Genomic DNA, 23,611 nt, shown 5'->3' on the forward strand with positions numbered 1-23,611 from the left:
CCAGGCTAGAGTGAGTGCCGTGGCGTCAGCCTAGCTCACAGCAACCTCAAACTCCTGGGCTTGAGTGATCCTTCTGCCTCAGCCTCCCGAGTAGCTGGGACTACAGGCATGCGCCACCATGCCCGGCTAATTTTTTATATATATATCAGTTGGCCAATTAATTTCTTTCTATTTATAGTAGAGACGGGGTCTCGCTCTTGCTCAGGCTGGTTTTGAACTCCTGACCTTGAGCAATCCGCCCGCCTCGGCCTCCCAAGAGCTAGGATTACAGGCGTGAGCCACAGCGCCCGGCCTAGCGCCTACATTCTTAACCATCATTAATACTATACAGCCTCTCACAGATGACATAGGATACTATCCATTTTTGTTTTATTTTTAAAAAGTGTTGCAGCCGGGTGCAGTGGCTTGCACCTGTAATCCTGGCACTTTGGGAGACAGAGGTGGGTGGATTGCTTGAGGCCAGGAGTTCGAGACCAGCCTGAGCAAGAGCCAAGACCCTGTCTCTACAAAAAAATAGAAAAATTAGCCAGGCATGGTAGTGTCCCAGCTATTTGGAAGGCTGACACCACTACACTCTAGCCTGGGTGACAGAGTGAGACTCTGTCTCCAAACAAACAAAAAAAAAGTGTTGCATGTATATATTTATATATAATATATACTCATTTTTAAAAGACCAGGCAAATAATATTCTGAAATGTTAATAGTGGTTACATTTTAGCAGACGAATTATGTTTACTTATCTATATTTTCCAGTTTTCTATACTGAACATATGCTATATGCTATTGAGATAAAAGTTATTTTATAAAAGAAATAGCTCAGTAAAACTTGTGCTTATTGGGATATTTTTATGAGTTTAAAATTATTGATGTAGTGTGGTATTGGCATGATAGACAAAGAACAACCTTCTGCAGTACGATTTGGCACTGTCCAGTAAAGTGGAGATTGGCAACCCAGTGGCCCAGAAATTTCATTTCTAGGTCTTTATCAAAACTCATATATTTAAGCACCAGGATACATGTACAAGAATGACAGTGCCCATTAGCAGTAGCATAGATGAATAAATTGTTGCATGTTCATACAGTGAAATGCTATATACAACAACAAACACAAATGAACTACACCTACACACAGCAGCATAGATGAACTCTTAAAATAAAGTTGAATAAAGAAACAAGTACAAAAGAGTCTCTATACGTTATCATTCTAATTGTGCAAAACTAAAAATCTCATGGGTGGTAAAATTACAAAGAAAAAGAAATCAATGGTAACATAAAAATATCCAGATAGTGATTACTTATGGAAGGATAGAGAAAGCAAGTAGGGGGGGCCCTGTGGGTGCTTTGGATCTGCTAGAGGATGTCTTTGTTATGTTATGCTAGTTCTTACACAGATGCTTGCTTTATAATTTTTCATTAAAATATATACATATTTTATGTACTTTCCCTTATAAGTGTTGTATTTTATAAAGCAAAGGGATTCAAATAAGGCCCAGCTCAGGGAAATTTATAGAGACTCGAAGGAGAAATTATTCTCAGGATTAGGAATAGTTAGCCATCTTCTTATCTCCTAATCTTTATTAGCTATTGGGCTCTGATTCATTACTAATGTTTTTGTTTATATCTTGACTGTTAGAAAACTCAGAGCCAAATGTGTGTTTTTGCACAGCAAATGTACATGATCACATGGCCAGCATTTACTGTCCTGACCTCACTCCTGCCCTCATGCTACTTTTTGGGGGGGGGCATGGAGAACAGTCTTACTCTGTCATCCTGGCTAGAGTGCAGTGGCATCATCATAGCTTACTGTAGCCTCAAACTCCTGGGCTCAAGCGATCCTCCTGCCTCAGCCTCCTGGATAGCTGGGACTACAAGCACACACCACCACGCCCAGCTAAGTTTTCTATTTTTTGTAGAGTTGGGGTCCATCTCTTGCTCAGGCTGGTCTCAAAATCCTGACTTCAAGCAATCCTCCCACCTTTGCCTCACAGAGTGGTAGGATTATAGACATGAGCCACCACACCCGGCCTCTACCTTAAGAAAAACTATAAATTTAAATATGTTTAATTTAAATGAATGTTACTATTCCCTAAGTACCTTAATTCCCTAAGATATTAAGGAAGAAAAGGAATCCCCCACTTGTCTTTTGATGCTAGCGGAATTTTCACTAGAATTGATAACTTGCTAAGGATAATCCACCAAGGCACAAGCCTTTCAGGCATGGTGTCGAATTGGCTGTACTTGTTACTGTTTATTTCCTTGTTGAGCTTTGACCTGCTTATCCTTTTTCTTATTTAAAGGGAACTACTGTGTGCACAGCCAGTTGTCTTCAGCTTCATAAGCGAGCAGAGAGGATTGCATCAGTTCTTGGTGATAAGGGACATCTAAATGCAGGGGATAATGTGGTGTTACTCTATCCACCTGGTAAGTGTTGGATTTATAGACTAGACTTCAAGCTCCGTTACTAGAGTACAACCTGTAAGAGAACAGGAACCTTGTGGGTTGTGTACTTCCAACACTGAGAGCACTATGCTCACAGGCTAAGGTGGGAACCAAGCCTCACCCCTCAAGTTATGCAGTACAATGGCTTTGCTGGGACTATGTCTATTTCATTTACTCTTGTATTTCCATTATCAACTCCTGGCACATAAAAGGCACTCAGTAAACATTGAATAAATGAAGACATTAGCTACCTGACTTTTGGAAACCCTCAAAACAGATGCTTTGTTTCTAAAAGCACTCAGGAATGGGACCATTTCATGTAGTGTCTAAAACAACATTGTGCATTAACTCTGTTGACTTAACATTTTTCATATCATGATTAATGTTTAATATTTGTCTGGGATTGCTGTTTTCATCTTTCATGTTCTAATTTATTATTTATTTTTAAATCAACATTTATATTAATGAGATATTTCATGTTATTTTTCTCATACTCAGTATTTTTTTTTTTTTTAAGACTAGGTCTCACTATGTTACCCAGGCTAGTCTCAAACTCCCCGAGCTCAAGGGATCCTCCCACCTCAGCCTCCTGAGAAACTGAGACTACAGGGTGCACCATGGTGCCTTGCCCATGTTCTAATTTAATTCAACAACCTCTCTAGCCCAGGCAACAGAATGAGACTGTCTCAAAAAAACAAAAAAACCTTCCCTTCATAGTAAGAGCAACTCAGAATTATTGGGTGACAGTTTGGTGAAAGGATTCAAAATTTTAGGTGATATGTTTGAGTTGTCCCTTTATTCCTTCTGCCATCTAACCCTACAGTCCCCAATTCCTGGGCACAGACTACTACTAACTGGTCTGTGACCTGTTAGGAACCCGGCTTCAGGAATTGAGCACCGGGTGAGTGAAGCTTCATCTGTACTTACAGCTGCTCCCATCACTTGCATCACTGTATAAGCTCTGCCTCCTGTTAGATCAGCGGCTGCATTAGATTCTCATAGGAGCATGAACCCTACTGTAAACTGCGCATGCCAGGGATCTAGGTTGTGCACTTCTTATGAGAATCCAATGCCTGTTGATCTGAGGTGGAGCCAAAGCAGTGATGCTAGTGCTAGGGAGCACCTGTAAATATAGATTATCATTAGCAGAGAGGTTTGACTGCACAATAAATACAATGCACTTGAATCATCCCAAAACCATCCCCCACCTTGTGGCCCATGGAAAAATTGTCTTCCGTGAAACTGGTCTCTGGTACCAAAAAGGCTGGGAATTGCTGATCTAACCCACTCATACATCTAGCCTTCTTTGGTCTTTTATCCCCCTTATTTCATTCATTTCATTCCCTTTAATTTTCTTCTACTCCTATTTCCTCACTGTGAAATAAGAATACTCCATACTCCACTCTTTTATTTACGTGGATGCTAAGATTTCTTAGAAGATCATCTTGTATAGAAATCCCTCCTACGGCATTCCCATGAGAATGTCTTGTACCTCGCTCTTAATGACATGGTGGTAGACCAGCACACTCCTGAGGAGGCCTCTCCCCCTAAAGTTTTCTTCATATTGAGTCATGCTTTGCCTCCTTAAAACTCATAACCACAGGGGGGAGGGGGAGCATGAGCAATATACATAACCTTAACATTTGTACCCCCAAAAACTTATAACCACTAACATCTAAGTAGTCTAATTGCTTTTCATATTCTTCTAAATATTTAAAGAAAGCTCAGGTGTTCCTCATCACTTTTTTCTTTATTTTCCTAGTTAATCATCCCTGATTTCTGCAGTTTTCTTCTAAGTAATATTAAGTAATAATATCAAAATATCTTCTTCACTCTACTTCTAATTTCCTTCCTTGTTATTTATTCTTGGTTTCTCTGTATTCTTTTAAATTGTTTGATATGCTTCCTGCTTTACTTTCATGTCCTTCTTAATTTTTAAAATTTCTTCAGCTGGTGTCTCTGTTAAATTATGGTCTGAATAACCCACCTAGTACATGATTTATTAAACTGGCTTTGGAAGATCTGCCTGTTAGTTTCTCAGTGGTACAGGTAATGCTGTGGCTCTCCTGACAAGCAGGGTCCCCTGTCTTGCAGGCATCGAGTTAATTGCTGCCTTCTACGGCTGCCTGTATGCGGGGTGCATACCAGTGACCGTCCGACCTCCTCACGCTCAGAACCTTACTGCCACGTTACCCACTGTGCGTATGATTGTCGATGTAAGTACCAGCTATATCTTGCCTTGTCCCCAACTCATAAATTCCAGATTCAGACAACTAAGGATGCTCACTAATTTTCCAGTTTTGTTGAGTCAGGAAGTCAAATTTATCTCCTGAAAACCACCTCCTTTACCTTAATGTGGCCAAGGCAACCATCTTTATTCATTGAAGAAACCAGGGCAAAGTGGTTATGAGTGAGCTAGAGCTGCAAAATTTCCAAACCCCTAGGCCATGGCCCAGTACTGGTCCATGGCCTGTTAGAGACCAGGCAAAGCATCACCTCCTGAGCCCCACACCTCCCCCTTCCATGAAAAAATTGTCATCCATGAAACTTAGGAACTAGGCTGCACAACAGGAGGTGAGCAGTGGGCGAATGAGAGAAGCTTCATCTGTATTTACAGCTGCTCCCCATCATTCACATCACCACCTGAGCTCCGCCTTCTCCCCCGCCCCCAGTCCATGGAAAAATTGTCTTCCATGAAACTGGGCCCTCATGGCAAAAAGGTTGGGAACCACTGAGCTAGAGCATTTCATGTATTTATCATGAACATGAAGGAGATGATGTGGTCATTAGTAATTCTTCATAGAATGTCTTTCCCCCCCCCTTCTTAAAACATGCCACCTGTCTTGATATTTTTTTTCCACAGTAACCAAGATGATATTATGTGCCAAACTCTGAATTCTCCCCAGTGTCAGGTCACTTTTGTTTCAGTTAATTTTGTAAATTCACTTGGTATGGCATTAAAGGGTATCTAAACCTTCCTGTGGAGGTGATAGAAGTTTTTACAGGATCTGAGAATTGAAGAAAATAAGTGTGTATTGCATCATATTCTAATGTACTTTAAAACAAAGGGCAGCCTTGGCCAGTGTAGTGATAGATTACAAAATTCCAATTTATGTAGCGTTTGCTTCTCTGAGAACTGCTGCTCTGTCAGCAACTTGAGCCCACAGCATAAAAGCCACGTTCACCATAGATGATTTTATTACAAAGTTTAATTCAGCAAAGTGCCCTTGTTATGCTCTATAAAGTGGGCCAGAAAAGCAGGGAGGGGAGTTTCTTTCTGTTGTCGCAGTTTGTGGGCAAAGTAGGTCACTTTGCATTTCCATGTGTAGCTGGGTAGGAGGACTTAGTGTCTGTGAGAGTTTATATCTACACCAGGGTATTCAGATGCAGGGTATTTTAGGTCTAGTAAGTCTCACCATTCACTAAACTATTGCAAACACTAACTCTTTCAAATATGATTATCTGATTCCTCTCATTCCTTGGGCACTACATAATCCATGTCTTTATTTTATTGTGGTCTCCATGAAGTCATGGGATTATAGAACCCATACTGAGATTATAAGTATGAAATATTTCAGAATTACTGTTGTAAATGATAACTTGTATTGTGAACAAGTCCATCATTCTGAGATAATTAAGTGTTACACATTTCCAGAAAGAAAAATGTAAGAGAAAACAACCTCCTTTCTGCTATATGTATTCTTTGAAAAACTGATACTACCCTGTCCGGTATGGTGTGTGAGCCTGTGGTGCTACATCAGGGCTAAGCCTCCTGGTGCTTATGCTGTCCATTTGTTCTCTAGGTCAGCAAAGCAGCCTGTATTCTCACCACTCAGACCCTCATGAGGCTACTGAGGTCTCGAGAGGCAGCAGCAGCTGTGGATGTGAAAACCTGGCCGACCATCATTGACACAGGTGAAGGGAGACTGCTCTCGAGCTATTTAGGGAGCAAGAACATGTGCTACCTGAGATTCCCTAGATCCCCATGCAAAACATGTTTACCCTGCTTTTATGTCACAACACATTCTGCTTGCTAAGACAGGACAAAGCCTACCGTCAGTCAAGCTTATGCTACCACAGGACTGGACACTGTGTCAGCCAGATGCAAAGAACCAGATCACAACTCGCTAAGAGCTCTTTAAATAAAAATTGCCTTGCTGTTAGCTTGGTGTCATCTAAAGGTGGTTACGTTTTTGTGCTGGGTGTGACCATGTACATGTAGGGCCAAATAAAATATTGAGATTATCTGATCTTTCAATTCTAGATGTGATATTGCTGAAACAACATTAGACTAAGAGTCAGAAGACCTGGGTTCTAGTTTGAGCTTCATTACTCATTGCCTGTATAACTTTGTATGAGATTACCCTCTCCTAAGCTACTGCCTACCCTACCACAATTTTTTTTTTTTAAGAGATGAGGTTTTGCTCTGTTGCCCAGGCTGAAGTGCAGTGGTGCAATCACAGCACAATGCTACAAAATTCAAGATGTTTCTACCATTTAGCATTAGTCTATATCTTGCCAGACAAGCATTGTTTCTGACTAAAATACTATGACAAACAATTACGTTTGCCAAAATTGACTTCAAAGATGAGCATATGATTTTGATAATTTGTTGTTTACACAAAAATCGGTCACCAACTAGGATATTTTAACTTTTTAGGATGAGGTACAATTTTTTTTACTCAATATAGTTTATATCATTTTGGTTGATTACATCTTTATCTGTTTGCAACCTTGAACTCCTAGGCTCAAGTGATCTTCCTGAGTATCTGGGACTACAGGTGCATGCCACCAGCCCAGCTAAGATTTTTCTTTTTCTTTTTCTTTTTTTTTGAGATAGGGTCTTGCTATGTTGCCCAGGCTGGTCTGAAACTCCTGGCCTCAGGCAATCTTCCTGCCTCAGCCTTCCAAGTAACTGAGATTACATGCACAAGCCACTGCACCATATTTATTGAGAAGATCAAATACAATATAATGTGAAAATACTGTACTTTGAAAACCACAAAGTGCATGAATTTTAGATGATATTTATGTTAAAGAAGGGGGGTAAGACACAGGGCTAACTGGAGAATCCACGACAAAGAGTGTGGGTTTTGGAGTTAAGCAGAGGGGTTTGAATCCTGGCATATCTGCTACTCTCTGAGCATCCTTACTATCCCAGGTAAAACTGTCAGTAATTATTACCAAGGATATGTGCATTAAGAAAAAGAAAAAAAAAACTGTCAGTAAAATGGGAGTTGGCTATAAAGAGTAAACCATGTAATGTAATCATAATGATAGCTTCTAAATGTTATTGAGCCCTTATGATGTCAGTTATTTAACATGTGTTACCTAATTTTATCCTTACAATAACCCTATTAAATAGATGCTATTTTTATCCTCATTTTGCAGACTAGAAAACTTGAGGCACAGGGAAGCAGCAAAAGTGAAACTCAAACCCAGCCAGATAGGCTCCATTCCTGGCCTCTAACCCATTCACTTCCTCCCGACCTTTTTTTCACTGAGTACCATATAGTATCCACCTCAGCAACATTTGTGTGGATTTAAATGCAGAGATGGCATGTATTTGTGGTTCCTGTGTGCCAGGTGCTAACTAGATTTTTTTATATTTATTACTTAAGGACAGAAGCACAGTCACAGATAATATATAAACAAACAGATGGTGTTAGTGTTAATGGTCTGAGATCTACTTTGGTTAATGGACTCAGTCACATTTCAGGAAGATCTGAAATGTGGACTGTGGCCAAGACAATAGGAAGGTTTCTTAGGTACATAAGGGTTATTTTTTTTTTCATTCATTCATTCATTCATACATTCATTTTGAGACAGAGTCTCACTTTGTTGCCCAGGCTAGAGTGAGTGCTGTGGTGTCACCCTAGCTCACAGCAACCTCCAACTCCTGGGCTCAAGCGATCCTACTGCCTCAGCCTCCCAAGTAGCTGGGACTACAGGCATGCGCCACCATGCCCAGCTAATTTTTTTTTGTATATATATTGTTAGTTGGTCAATTAATTTCTATTTTTTAGTAGAGACAGAGTCTCGCTCAGGCTGGTTTTGAACTCCTGACCTCAAGCAATCTGCCCGCCTCGGCCTCCCAGAGTGTTAGGATTACAGGCGTGAGCCACCTCGCCTGGCCCTTTTTATTTGTTTTTTATTTTTAATATCTTATAATACTTTTCTTTTTTTCTCTCTCTCTCTTTTTCCCACTCAGGTACCCTTTCTGTTCTAGGCACATAAGAGTTATATGAGTGACCCTGCCCTACACAAAAGTAGGTGGGAGGTGATAGAGAAGGTCTTTGGTTTGACCCAATGACATGGAGATTTAAAACTCAGAGTTAAAATTGCTTCTTGATCCAGAAAGCCAAGGCAGCCATTAAAGAGGCATAGTTGGGGCAAGAGAAATCCTGGGCATCCTTGGTTTTGACAGACTTACAAAGCTAATTTGGGGGGAAAGGGAGAGGTATTATAAATGAGTGAAAGAAAATAACTCCCAATTCTAGATTACCAATTAAAAATCTGCCAGGTTAACTTGGAGAAAAATTTTCCAGCTTTTACAGCTACTCATGATTAACCTAATACATCCTAAATGGTAAATAATGAACTTTAACTTAAAACCAGCGTAGTAACAACAACTAATGCTTTTTGAGTTTTTACTCAGTCAGTTGTTGTTTTAAAAGTACTTTATGTGGATAAACTTCCCGACCATTCTGTGAGGTATTATTTTAGAGATCCATTTTAGGGTTAGGGTTAGGATTTTCTATTTTAGAGAAAAGGAAAACAGACACAAAGGAGTGAAAGCATCACTGATAGATGGTAGCACTGGTATTGAAACTGCATCAGTTTACTTCCTACCATAGTATATTACTCCTTACTGAACTTCTATTAAATAAATTACTTGATATAGATCTGCTTGCTTATCTTGTGTAGTGGTGTCCTCAACCCCAGTCCACCTCTAAGAGTGACATACATGAGCTGCTTGGTTAAATATGAGAAGCCTAAGCTTTAGCAAATCCCAGAAGCTAAATTTGGCCATAGCAAGGCCACAGAAAACCCGTTGAGGAGCAATGATTTTCATGTCCAGCATGTCGGATTGACATCAGGTTTTTCTTTTCGTTGCAGATGATTTACCCAGGAAAAGGTTACCTCAGCTGTATAAACCACCCACTCCTGAGATGCTGGCATATCTTGATTTTAGTGTTTCCACAACTGGCATGCTTACAGGAGTGAAGGTAAAGTAGTCTGGAGATACTCAATGAATGCTGGAAACGTGCCAGCTCTGCAGAAAATAGAGATGACCACTGCCCCAGGGACTTCAGATGTAGAGGCCAAGTGGGTGTACCAGAGACCAGTAGGTGGAGGATCAAGGGTTCCTGCTATATTTAAATAAAAGCATTGGCTCTTCCGGAATAAGTTATCCCAAGGAATTTGTATTGGGAAGTGTCTGAACCGAGCATAGAAGCTAACAAATAATAAGAGTTCTAGTTTAAGACAGTGTAAAATCACTAGTTCATGTGTCATGAAACTCAGTATTACCTAATGAACAGAAATATGTTACCTTAATTTAGACTTAGATTAGGCTTTGAAGCACTAAAAAATGTACATCGTTTTGAGTAGTTTGGGGAGTGGAAACTTCCCCAAGCTATTATTAGAGCCATTTCTCTGCCTGTGGGATGACAGTTCCATCCTGTTCCATGTTCCTTACTTTCCAGATGTCCCACTCTGCGGTGAATGCTCTTTGCAGAGCCATCAAGCTCCAGTGTGAGTTGTATTCTTCTCGGCAGATCGCCATCTGCCTCGACCCTTACTGTGGACTTGGCTTTGCACTCTGGTGTCTCTGCAGGTAGGGATGGAAAAGCCAAGGAAACAGAATGCGCGGGGTGTACTGGGGACTGTAACCACCTCATCCTTCCCTTTGCTCCCTCAATTGGGTAAAGTTTCTGTAAATGCTGATGTTTCCAGAATTTATGAACCTAATGCATCTCATGTTTGTTTAGTTTTGTCTGTATTCCCTTTTTTCTTTTCTGTTTTATGCCTCTTACAAAATGGCAGTGATCCTATTACCTGTTCTCTGCTCCATCCTATAATCCTTGTTTAGAAGCAGAGCCAAGTACAAGGATGATACCTGGGTGAAATATGTCATGCTTTGACAGCCAGAATGTATCCCGTAGACTCAGCAGGAAGGAGTATGATGAGATGGGATGACAGCATGTGGATGTAGCACATTTGCGCCAGCCAGGTTGCTTCTTGTGGAACACAGATCCTAACTCCTTCCGCTCTCCTCCCAGAGAACCTTATCTTAGACCTGCATTTTCACCTCTTTGGTATATAGCACAAATGCCAGCAACTCAACATTCTCCTTCTGTGTCCCCATCTTTGTTAGGATAGGATCATCCACCTGGTGGCCCAAACCAGAAACTTGGGCATTATCTTCAACTTCTATATCTTTTAAGTCTCACATCTAATCAAATGTTATGTCCTTTGGCTCAGTTGTTCCTATACCTGTCTTTACATAAGAATCACCTAGGGGTCTTTAAGAAACAAAGCAAATTAACAGGGAACTTCCCCAGACTTACTAACTTAGATCTACAGAGGTGGAGCCTACAACTCCAGTACTTTTTTAATAGAGGATCCCTGGGCTCCTAGTGATTCTGAGCTATACTTGGGTTTAGGATATTTTAAACTTCGTGGCTATAAATTGGACGTAAGATATATGATTCTGCCATTCTTTCCTTTTTATCCTGGTGCTGCACTGTTGGGCTCAAGTCTTTGTCATCGCTCATAGTTGCAGCCTCTCCTAACCATCTCTCAGGCTTCAGTGGCTTGTATTAGTAGCTCCAGTCCCTATTCCATGTTGCTAGTTTTGCCCCAACTTAAAGCTGCAATGACTGCCTGCTGGGTAAAGTCTAAACTTCTTCATATGATAGTTAAGCCCTTTCACAGTTTGGCCCCAGCCTTTCTGGCCTTACTCCCACATGCACCCTGTGCTCCAGGATTTCACTTGAACACTATTTCTGATGGCCTTAAACACACCATACTTCTCTGGCTTTGTCTGTGCTGTTCCTCTGCCCAAAACACCCTCGCCACCATCCCCACTTCTAGCCAAATTCCTACTTACTCTTCAAGCCCCAACTCAAGTGTCGCCTACTCAGTGAAAACTACTACTCCCCCGCCTGGCTTTCCCAGCTTGAATGAATTGCTCTTTATTCTACAATCTCAATGTTCTTTTTTCACATCTCAGTTACCACACCAACCACAATCTGCTTTATTTTATAGTTACTGTGTCTTGGGAGTTACACAGGAAACAAGACTGCTTCTTAGACCTTTATGTCTCATATGACCCTACACTGTCCTTCATGCTCCATAAATATTTGTGGAATTGGCGGTGGTCTAAACCATAAAGATGTCTAGGATAAATTGATAATGCCAGCTCTTGCCTTTCTTCATTGCAGTGTCTATTCGGGTCACCAGTCCATCTTAATTCCTCCTATGGAGTTAGAAAACAACCTTTTCCTCTGGCTCACCACCGTCAACCAGTATAAAATAAGGGACACTTTCTGCTCCTATTCAGTAATGGAGCTTTGCACTAAAGGACTTGGCAACCAAGTGGAGGTGCTAAAGGTAAGAAGCATCTCTCAGCAGGTAGCCAGTCACAGGAGGTTTTAAAGAAATACAGGAAGTTTTGAAGAAATAGGCCAGGATTGGCCGGGCGCGGTGGCTCACACCTGTAATCCTAGCACTCTGGGAGGCCAAGGCCTCAAGATTGCTTGAGGTCAGGAATTCGAAACCAGCCTGAGCAAGAGTGAGATCCCATCTCTACTATAAATAGAAAGCAATTAATTGGCCAACTAATATAGAGAGAGAAAAAATTAGCCGGGCATGGCGGCACATGCCTGTAGTCCCAGCTACTCGGGAGGCTGAGGCAGGAGGATTACTTGAGCCCAGGAGTTTGAGGTTGCTGTGAGCTAGGCTGACGCCACGGCACTCACTCTAGCCTGGGCAACAAAGTGAGACTCTGTCTCAAAACAAAAAGAAATAGGCCAGGGCATGACAGTGTCAGGGTTGGGGCTAATAGACGTGTTTGTCTGCCTTTTCCTAGCCAGTCAGTTAAATGGGTGTTTTGTAAAAATCAGGAAGTTTATGTCTTCTACCTTCCTAATATAATGTACTTTTCTAGAGTTTAACCTAATTCTTACTTTATGGAGAAGAAGATGAAATTGGCTGGGAGGCTAAATGGAAATGACTTTATGTAAAGATAAAAGAGAACTCTGACCCCCAATAGTGTTTTTCCCAATAGAATTTGAAACCTCAGAATATGAGAGATTGTAGACTGCCCCGAAATGGTTCATTCACATGTGTATGAAATGATCACATGTCTGACTGTCATATGAGAAAATCAGAAAATACTGAATTTTCTTTGATAGAGAAATATGACCTTAAGAGAAAAAAAGAGATTAGTTCTTTAGGGTTCTAAATTTATTTTTCACTCAGTCCCATCAAATAGGGAGAAAAAAATCTAAGGTTCGGAAATGAGGAGGGATAAAAATGTATTGTTAAAGAACCTAAAATTTTTAGATGAAAGAGAAAAGAAATAGAGAATGTGCAAATTTACCAGTGGGTGATGCTTTTAATGGAATGCCTTGACAGTTTCCTCTTTTTTGAAAGCTGCTTTTCTCTGTGAGTCTGAAATAAAAATACATAGTTCCTTTTCCTGACCAAGCTGCTAAGAGCAGTGGCCCTGCGCATTCAGTTCTTCTGTGACCCGACTGACTTAGCTCCTGTGCTCGGGTGTTTTGCAGACCAGAGGGATCAACCTCTCCTGCATCCGGACCTGCGTCGTGGTGGCAGAGGAGCGGCCCCGCATTGCCCTCCAGCAGTCCTTCTCCAAGCTCTTCAAGGACATCGGGCTGTCCCCTCGGGCTGTCAGCACCACATTTGGATCAAGAGTCAATGTGGCAATATGTTTACAGGTGACCCTCATGAATCTTGTTTACTCATGAACTGGAGAAGGATGCTGAGTGCCCCAGAGCATGTGCTCTGAAGTCAGGCTGCCTGGGCTTGAGCCCCAGCTCCGCTTACTTGCTATGGGACTTGTGCTTGTTATTTGTCTCTGTGTCTCATTTTGCTCATCAATAAAAGGAAGATTGGCCGGGCGCTGTGGCTCACGCCTGTAATCCTAGCTCTTGGGAGGCCGAGGCGGGCGGATTGCTCAAGGTCAGGAGTTCAAAACCAGCCTGAGCGAGACCCCGTCTCTACTATAAATAGAAAGAAATTAATTGGCCAACTGATATATATAAAAAAAAAAAATTAGCCGGGCATGGTGGCGCATGCCTGTAGTCCCAGCTACCCGGGAGGCTGAGGCAGAAGGATCACTCGAGCCCAGGAGTTTGAGGTTGCTGTGAGCTAGGCTGACGCCACGGCACTCACTCTAGCCTGGGCAACAAAGCGAGACTCTGTCTCAAAAAAATAAATAAATAAATAAAAGGAAGATAGTGATACTGTATTTTGCAGGGTCTTTCTGTGGAATCACTGGGTTGCCTGGCGCACTCAGTGCTGGAAGTAAGCACCAATGTCAGTGTTTACTTTAGTAGTCATTGCCATGTGGTCCTTGATGATGAGTCAGAAAGATTTTTAGAGCCCTATTTGGATTTTATTTGTACTTGACCTTCTGTTTTTCTGTCTCCTCCATTTTTAAAAAAAAATTTTTTGCAAACAAAGCACAGATAAGCCTGTATTCTCTTGTCCAGCCAAATGGCAACTTTGCCAGGTTATTCCTGGTGGGTAAATAACAGAATAGGGGCTAGAGAGGAGTCTAATTTTATGTAGCTTGGAGGATGATAAGGCAAATACAGATATGGACGAGAGTGAAAAGGTAGCACACATGGGTGGATGCTTTCAGGTCTTCTGTGACTGTGGTCCGGTGACTTTTAAGAAGCGTAATGATGCTTTAACCCTGGAGCAACCAAAGTGGGCCCACTGCCGTCATTTGGGGCCAGTGTTGGTTTTACAAATCCTTGGACGATGGCTTGTCTCATCTGTGTTTTGAGTCCAGGGATGACAACCCTCCTCAGCTTGGCAATGTTTCAGTGTGCTGATACAGCCCCGGTAATGAGAGACGGAGGACAGAGGGCCTACTCCCCGCCAGGGGAGGGAAGGAGAGAACCACTAGGATAATGCCAGGCCAGGCGTCTCTTCCGGTTGTTGACTCCAACTCAGCTTCGCTTTGTTGAAGAGAGGAGCTTTCAAAATAGAATTTGGGGCCAGGTGCAGTGGCTCATGTCTGTAATCCTAGCACTTCAGAGGGCACAGGCGGGAGGCTTGCTTGAGACCAGGAGTTCAGGACCAGCCTGGGCAATATAGCAAGATCCCATCTCTATCAAAAAGTTAAATTTTAAAAAAGAATAAAGTTTGGATTTTTTGTGTATAAGGCTAAATTATCTATTTGATTTGAAATGTGTAATAGAGAAATATATTTTTTAAAGTTTATTTAAATTTCAAATAAACAATATATTGATTTATTTTTCTTTAGGGAACCTCAGGGCCTGATCCGACTACTGTGTATGTAGATCTGAAATCATTAAGACATGACAGGTACAGTAGATTTATTATGCTCATTCCCTAGTAGAGTTCCTAAGTATAACAAGTTCTGAACCTCAAAGCCAGTGTTTTCTGTCATTCCTTTTATGTTTGTATCTTCTAGAAGGGGTATAGGAAGAGGGAAGGAATTTTTTTTTTATCATTAATACATAATAAGGCTTACATTTATAAGGATAAATCTTTAATTCTCAGTTGCTGCACTGTTCTTTTTTTTTTTTAATCTTTTTTCTTTAACTGGCTTCGTAAGCAAGATGCACTGTTCTTTAATAATAAAATGTAATACTTAGTTCCTGCTTGTATAAAAGTATTTTGTGACATTTGATATAAATTAAACTAAAATGGATAGTCTGTTTCCTCCAAGAGTTTAAAAATAAAAGATGGGACAGACACGATAAATGAGGCAGAGTAGGGTCTTTGAAACTGTTTTGTCTGAACCCCACGGGCAAAAGCCTGCCTCCTCCCTCTCCACTTAGATGGAAACTTTAGCTGTGTCCGGAGGTGAGCACTGGCCCAAGCCCCACTGAGTGACTTGAGTGCCTTGAGTGCCCTGTGGCACTGACCCAACCTGCATGGGTGGAGCATCTCATGCAGTGGTCTGAAACCTGGGGAGATTTTGCCTCCCCAGAGGACATAGGACAATGGTTGGAGACATTTTTGGTGATCACAAAAAGGGGATTGCTACTGACATCTAGTGGCTAGAGGCCGGAGATGTTGCTAAACACCCTGCAATGCACAGGATGGCCCCTTATAACAAAAAATTATCTGACCCAAAATATTAGTAGTGCTGAGTTTGAGAAATTGTGCTCCAGTGTGAGAAGGAGAAACAAATTACAGGTCTCAGTACTCAGCTGCAGTAGATGTGGTGAATTCATTTTTTAAAAGGCCTATATATAGTAAATATTGTTTTTCTGCAGGGTTCGTCTTGTGGAACGGGGTGCCCCCCAGAGTTTGCTCCTCTCAGAGTCTGGAAAGGTAATTTCTTCTGTTAACCATAGGGAAGGGAGGCTGCGTGGAGAAGTGGTTCAGTGGAAAGAAACCTGAAGCCATGTAATATGTATATATTAGTATCTAAGGCTTTATTGAAATCTGGAGATAATTCAACAATTTCAGCTTTGCTAATACTTTAAAATTCATATGGGGCCGGGCGCTGTGGCTCATGCCTGTAATCCTAGCTCTTGGGAGGCCGAGGCGGGCGGATTGCTCAAGGTCAGGAGTTCGAAACCAGCCTGAGCAAGAGCGAGACCCCGTCTCTACTATAAATAGAAAGAAATTAATTGGCCAACTGATATATATATAAAAAATTAGCCGGGCATGGTGGCGCATGCCTGTAGTCCCAGCTACCCGGGAGGCTGAGGCAGAAGGATCACTCGAGCCCAGGAGTTTGAGGTTGCTGTGAGCTAGGCTGACGCCACGGCACTCACTCTAGCCTGGGCAACAAAGCGAGACTCTGTCTCAAAAAAAAAAAAAAAAAAAAATTCATATGGGTACATAGATAAGAAGATTATTAGATTTGAACTTTCTTAATTCCCATAGATATTTTTTTTTAAATCCAACTGAAATATTATTGACAAATCAGCAAAATGCAGTGTTCATTATATGCAAGGTGGACAAGTGGTTTAAGATCAAAATGGAGATGAAATGAAAGATGTTCAAGAGTTAACATCTATGGGGATAAGCATTCTTAGATTAAAATGAGGCTTTAAAATGTCAGAGAAAAGGCCAGGCACGGTGGGTCATGCCTGTAATCCTAGCACTTTGGGAAGCCTAGGCGGGCAGATCACTCAAGGTCAGAGTTCGAAACTAGCCTGAACAAGAGCAAGACCCCGTCTCTACTAAAAATAGAAAGAAATTGAATGGCCAACTAAAAACATTTATAGAAAAAATTAGCCAGGCATGGTGGCACATGCCTGTAGTCCCAGCTACTTGGGAGGCTGAGGCAGAAGGATCACTTGAGCCCAGGAGTTTGAGGTTGCTGTGAGCTAGGCTGATGCCACGGCACTCTAGCCCAGGCAACAGAGTGAGACTCTGTCTCAAAAAAAAAAAAAAATCAGAGAAAAGTTATGAGTAGCTTACTACACATGATAGGACACTCACATGAACTATCAAGATAGATGGCAGTTTCTCATCCCTTTGATGAGATAGTGATGATGCCTTAGAATCCCTTCTAGTAATTCTGAAAGGCACAGGGATTGAGAAGGTAAAAAAGAATCCTGCCAAGCCTGCCCGGTGGTGTTTCAACTATATGTAAGCTAGCTTCAGCTTTACTCTTGCATTTGCACACTTCACAGTGAGGTTTGGTTGATTTCATTACTGCCTGGTCGAATCTTCACTTGCCTTGGTTAGCAGTCAAGTATGCCACTCCAGCTAAAGGGAACAGCCTCTTCTCTGCCTTCCTTGAGGTTTTAGAGGTTTGCACCCAAATGATCACTGTAGGGCTTCTTAGGTAACCTCAGACTTTAGAAACCCAAGATAAAAAGGGAGGTTTCAGTGGGCAGAAAATGGGTAACCAGAGAGGCTTTTCTTTTGTTAGAATGACTGAGCCATTCTCTCAGTGAGCATGTTTCTTCCTTTTCCCTCCTGAGAAGATCTCGGGCATGTAATGTCTTTCACAATCCCAGGGACGTGGATGTCTTTTCATTCTCCTGCAAAGCTGCTGCTTTCCTCTCTCACTCTTTAAGTTCCTCCAACTCTAGCACCAGCTGTGGACTGGAGTGCAGTCTCTGTGCTGTCCCTCCCCGCTGCCCTTTCTGTTTTTGGGGTCTTTACTGCCATCATTGCAGTAAACGAAGATAGATCGTGAAAGAGGGAAGTTATGTGGTTATGGTACTCTATAAATTCTTACTGTTATGGTCCTGGTCTGCAGTTTCTCATCCCTTTGAAGAGATGATAGACTGGTTCCCTGTTTTATTTTTGAAAATAAATCTTATTATACCTCATCTTCCCTCAACTGAGGAAGATTCAGTGAGAGCAAAACAGATGTCTGCAATTGTCCCCTCAGGGTGGCCACTGTGATGGGCAATTCAGCTAGCTCAAGCCCTTGTGCCACTCCCACCTCTCCAGCAAGTAGCTACATTTCCAAGGTCATTAGATTTCATCGAACCCAATCTTTGTGTTTTCCCTTTGATTTTTAGATTTTACCTGGAGTGAAAGTGGTTATTGTGAATCCTGAGACCAAAGGGCCTGTTGGAGATTCTCACCTTGGAGAGGTTTGTATCATTTTCATTTTTACTCTGAAAAATCAGCAGTAAAAAACATTAGGGTTCACGTTTTAGAAATCAGTGAAATTGTGGATTTAGTGTTTCCCCCATTGTGAATAGAATTAGTCTTTTCCTGTAAGGCATGAGACTGAAATGGGCAGATGAGGGAGGTTGGGATCAAAAGAAGATTAGGCACCTAAACTAGAAATAGTCCCAGATTTGTCCACTGACACTCCCTTAGCTGGAAAGGAAAATGGGCAAGTCCTATCTATTCCCACCTGTTAAGGGGTAGAACTAAAATGAGCCACATATCAAAATTTTTTTTAAGTCATGCCAATGCTATATTGTTCTCTAAAATGTATCCATTTTTATATTGTTATAAAAATATTCAAAAAGACTTACTTTTTCCCCCCAAAACCTTTGAAGGACACTGATGTTTCATCCTGCAGCTTAGTGGGAGGAGTATTGTACGTGCAGAAGCTGGATGACCTGGGCTCTGCCACTTATCAGTTTTTCAATATTGGGCAAGTTACTTAAGCTCTCTGGGCCTCGGTTTCCTCATCCATAATTATAATAGCACCACCAAGTAGAGTCATTGTAACAATTAAATGCATTAATACCTGCACCTGTAATGCACATGGAACAGTGTCACATAGTAAATTCTCAATAAATACTAGCTGTTATTATTACCATCGTTAGCTATTGCTCTGTTTACATTGTAAACTCAAATACCCTGTGGTGTTTCCCTGAGGGCTTTATACTGTCTTTATACCCAAGGCACAGAGACGATCCCTTGAGGTATTTGTGGGACTCCAGGAGAACAGGAGAAGTGAGCCAGGGAGGCAGTGTAGCCTTGTGGTTAAGAGTGTGGTCTGTGGAGACACACAGGTGTGGATGTTGTGAGTCTCCTAGTTCCTGCATCGTAGATGGATTACTGAACTCCTGTTTTCTCATCTGTGAAGTGGGAACAACAGTAGTGTGAACTGTATTATCATGTCAGGATCGATAGAGGTTAGGCATGTAACTATGTTCAGCACATAGTAGATAAACACTTGTTAAATGTCAGATGCCTCTATTGTTATAGTTGTATTGTCAATATAAAAATGAGATTCAAAAAATTAAAATAATCTGTCCCAAGAGAATAGAATTGATACAGTTGTGTGTTCCTCGTGAATTGTGACCAGTGCCCTTCTCTTGTAGATTTGGGTGAACAGTCCACATACGGCCAGCGGCTACTACACCATCTATGATAGTGAGACTCTTCAAGCTGATCACTTCAACACTCGCCTCAGCTTTGGGGATGCTGCTCAGACACTCTGGGCTCGGACAGGATACCTAGGCTTCGTGCGCCGGACTGAGCTCACCGCGGCCACTGGAGGTATCACCTGCTACAGCTGCTCCCTTCTGTCCTGCTTCAAGTTTCTGTGGCACTGGCCGACCTTTTTCAGCCTGCCCTTGGACTGTGGGTGGGGGGGGGGGGGAGAGAGAGAGAGAGAGAGAGAGAGTGTGTGTGTGTGTGTGTGTGTGTGTGTGTGTGTGTGTGTGTGTGTTCATTTGTCCCTTTCTGTGACTCTTGGACCCATAAGTGAACTTATACTCATTTGAAGTAACACTTTGCCCCATGAGGAGCATCTAGGAGGTGAGCACTCGATGCCACCATATCAGTGTCCCCAAACTATGGGTCAGGACAGCGGGGCAGTTGTGGAGATGTGCCTGGCGATGCGTAAATACCCATGGCAGATCTTGGATTTACAGCCCCTATAGGCTGATTCCAAACCTGAACGAGCTCCTGGGGTGCTATTACATCTTTTAGCTTTTCTATCGCTGCGCACTGGGGAGCAGGAGGAACAGCCTCAATCCCCGCGAGGGCTGTCAGTCCTGAAGAGCCATCTTGCTGAAGTGCTCTAGCCCCTGAGTGTCTCGCGGTGGATACCAGCCTGCTCTGTGGCAAGGCACTGGTGTGAGGATTCCCTCCAGTCATCCGCCCAGTTGGTTGTCCTGGCGTGACTGCTGCCTCCCTCACCCTTTCTTCCTGACTGGCACTGATAGCCATTTAAAAACACTCAACATTAGCCATATCATGCATTTGAAGAACTGATACGATAACTTCCTGGGCTTTACAGGCCTAAATTGGACCATGCTGTTTCTCCTTAGCTCTATTTGTCTGTTCCATACTGTCCCCTGGTCTCCCTGTGTCACATGAAGAAGCAGGACAGAGGACAGCACAGTGGAGAAGAGGGCAGCATCCGCCCCTGGTGCCCTGGCTTTGCAGCCCTTCTGTGCCACTAGCTGTGTGACCTTGAGCAATCACTTAACTTCTGTTTCCCACCTAGAAAATAGGAGTGGCTGTGTTTCTTGTCTCGTGGAGATGATGTGAGAATAAACGATGGGATGCATTTAGACACCTGGAACGGTGCCTGGCATGCAGAAAGCACTCATTTGTTGTTAACCGCTGTGTTTATGAGTTCATCCCTGGTGTTGGGAACCTCTGCTAGACCTCCTCATCCTTCTTACTCCAACAGCTTCAGTCACTTTGTTTTGCTGAGTTTTTCAGAAATCTACCTTTTCCAGAAATTTTTACAAAATCATCTCCCTGGCACATAATAGTAATAAGAATAGCCAATTTTTTTTGTAGCATTTACAAAGCACCACACACCACATTAACTGCCTTGCACAGATTAACTCAGTCCTCAGAGGAGCCATTTATTATCATCCCTGTCTCACAGAGGGGAAGCAGGACTCAGCCTTAAAGAATTTGCCCAAAGTGACACAGCTGGTAAGAGGTAGAGTGAGCCAGGTGACAGGTGGTCTGAACCTTGTGCTCTTGACTCCAACGTGATGTTGTACTCAATATGTGTCTGAGCCACATTTGTCTCTCTCTGCCAGAGCGTCATGACGCATTATATGTGGTGGGAGCTCTGGATGAAACACTGGAGCTGAGAGGACTGCGATACCACCCGATCGACATTGAGACCTCGGTGTCTCGGATCCACAGAAGCATTGCCGAATGGTAAATTCCCCAGCACAGGTTGGGTTTCCCACCTCAGCTTTAGCAGTCATTTGAATCTATCTAATTAGTCAGCCATCTGTACCAAATACCTGCCTGCAGATGTAGAACTCCATGAGGAGTAAGGAAGTAGACTGATTCTTGTCTTGGGTGTACAGTCTGCTGTGGCCAACAAGACCTATTCACAGGAACCAGGTGAGGCCACAGGGACACTGTGAGATTGAGTCCTTTTTTTTTTTTGAGACATAGAGTCTCACTTTGTTGCCCAGGCTAGAGTGAGTGCCATGGCATCAGCCTAGCTCACAGCAACCTCAAACTCCTGGGCTCAAGCAATCCTGCTGCCTCAGCCTCCCACGTAGCTGGGACTAGAGGCATGCACCACCATGCCCGGCTCATTTTTTCTATATATATTAGTTGGCCAATTAATTTCTTTCTATTTATAGTAGAGACGGGGTCTCGCTTTTGCTCAGGCTGGTTTCGAACTCCTGACCTCAGCAATGTGAGCCACCGCGCCTGGCTGGATTGAGTCCATTTTTAATGATAGACTCTCGTAATTGGAAGGGACTAACAGATCATCTACCTCTAGGAAGTTGGGGTAGCATGGTAGAAAGGACCATGACTTTATGGTCAGAAGACCCAGCTTAAGGCCGGGCGCTGTGGCTCACGCCTGTAATCCTAGCTCTTGGGAGGCCGAGGCGGGCGGATTGCTCAAGGTCAGGAGTTCAAAACCAGCCTGAGCAAGAGCGAGACCCCGTCTCTACTATAAATAGAAAGAAATTAATTGGCCAACTGATATATATATAAAAAATTAGCCGGGCATGGTGGCGCATGCCTGTAGTCCCAGCTACTCGGGAGGCTGAGGCAGGAGGATCGCTTGAGCCCAGGAGTTTGAGGTTGCTGTGAGCTAGGCTGACGCCATGGCACTCACTCTAGCCTGGACAACAAAGTGAGACTCTGTCTTAAAAAAAAAAAAAAAAAAAAAAAAAAGACCCAGCTTAAAGGTTCAGCTCTCCCACCCTGCATTCTTCATCTGTAAAACATTCTCTCCACTACTTCTAATTATCAGAAGGATCAAATGAGAATGTACTTTGTTAAACTGTTAAGAAGCAAGCAGATGAAAAGGATCATTATTAGCATCTCATCCAATTTCCCTCTCTTTACAGGAATTCCCCCTACATTATCCCTGATAAAGGATCATCCAACCTCATGATGAGTTAAAATTCCATAAAATTAAAACTCTATAGTTTTTAACATTCTGGGTTCTTGATTATACAGAATCCATCCAGTTTCTTTTCTGTGTAGTTAAGTCAGTGTGCTCTCCCTCAGGTTTTTTTCCCATAGCCATAGTTCTTTTAATACTTGCTCATGCTTTCCAAATACTTCTTTGTCTGAAGATTTTCTTGTCTTGGTCAGAGTCTCTCCCTAGACCTGAACAAGACTCTGACCAAGGCAAGAACATCTTCAGACAAAGAACCCTCTGGGAAGCATGCAGAGAAGCTGGATGCCATGGTTACCCTCTAATTTTAGGCATTCGACTTTTTTTTTTTTTTTTTTTTTGAGACAGAGTCTCACTTGTTGCCCAGGCTAGAGTGAGTGCCGTGGCGTCAGCCTGGCTCACAGCAACCTCAAACTCCTGGGCTCAGCGATCCTACTGCCTCAGCCTCCCGAGTAGCTGGGACTACAGGCATGCGCCACCATGCCCGGCTAATTTTTTGTATATATTTTTTTAGTTGGTCAATTAATTTCTTTCTATTTTTGGTAGAGACGGGGTCTCGCTCAGGCTGGTTTCGAACTCCTGACCTTGAGCAATCCACCCGCCTCAGCCTCCCAAAGTGCTAGGATTACAGGCGTGAGCCACCGCGCCCGGCTTGGCATTCGACTTTTAATGGAACCAGATATTGTGTACATTTTTTTCTTTAATGATCAGAATCTGTTTTTAAAGCAGTTTAGCACTGTATATCCCAGGTCAGGCTATACTTTCTAACCCAGTAACCCTTCTCAGTGGAGGGCAACTTTCTGCTCTATGGCACATTTGCATGACAGGAGACACTGTGTGGGATACCGGTAGCTCATATAAAGGTCAGGCAGATGCTCTTCCTGTTGGACTCAAGAATATTAGGCCGGTCTGAAGGTATGGAGTTATCTCAGTCAGTTATTCACAGTTGGTTACAGATTGAGCTTCTTGTTCTACTCTTTCCCCCCTTCTCACTACTGCACTTGACTGGTCTATTAGGGAAAAAAAGCCAAAAACAAGAGAATATTATCTTAGTCAAAGCTCTTATGTTGCAGATAACAGACATGCTCTTCAGAAAAGCTAAAGTGAAAGAGAGAATTTAATGGAAAGTAATTCTAGCTATCTCAGAAGTTCCAAAAA

The 23,611-nt window shown here is 42.5% G+C and overlaps 1 protein-coding gene across 3 annotated transcripts in view; it reads left to right on the forward strand.

Annotated features, from left to right (window-relative positions):
• The window catches only part of DIP2B (disco interacting protein 2 homolog B), a 237,667-nt gene that overhangs the window by 209,568 nt on the left and 4,488 nt on the right, over window positions 1-23,611 (forward strand). For all 3 annotated transcript variants that reach the window (XM_012762119.2, XM_012762128.2, XM_012762136.2), the window contains 12 exons: window positions 2,298-2,421; window positions 4,534-4,655; window positions 6,243-6,354; window positions 9,559-9,668; window positions 10,149-10,279; window positions 11,889-12,057; window positions 13,236-13,406; window positions 14,966-15,027; window positions 15,948-16,005; window positions 18,165-18,239; window positions 19,431-19,608; window positions 21,117-21,240. In XM_012762119.2, coding sequence (XP_012617573.1) covers window positions 2,298-2,421; window positions 4,534-4,655; window positions 6,243-6,354; window positions 9,559-9,668; window positions 10,149-10,279; window positions 11,889-12,057; window positions 13,236-13,406; window positions 14,966-15,027; window positions 15,948-16,005; window positions 18,165-18,239; window positions 19,431-19,608; window positions 21,117-21,240 — 1,436 coding nt within the window. The remainder of the gene's footprint in view (window positions 1-2,297; window positions 2,422-4,533; window positions 4,656-6,242; window positions 6,355-9,558; window positions 9,669-10,148; window positions 10,280-11,888; window positions 12,058-13,235; window positions 13,407-14,965; window positions 15,028-15,947; window positions 16,006-18,164; window positions 18,240-19,430; window positions 19,609-21,116; window positions 21,241-23,611) is intronic.

The sequence above is a fragment of the Microcebus murinus genome, chromosome 10 (assembly GCF_040939455.1).
Source record: "Microcebus murinus isolate Inina chromosome 10, M.murinus_Inina_mat1.0, whole genome shotgun sequence".
NCBI lineage: Eukaryota > Metazoa > Chordata > Mammalia > Primates > Cheirogaleidae > Microcebus > Microcebus murinus.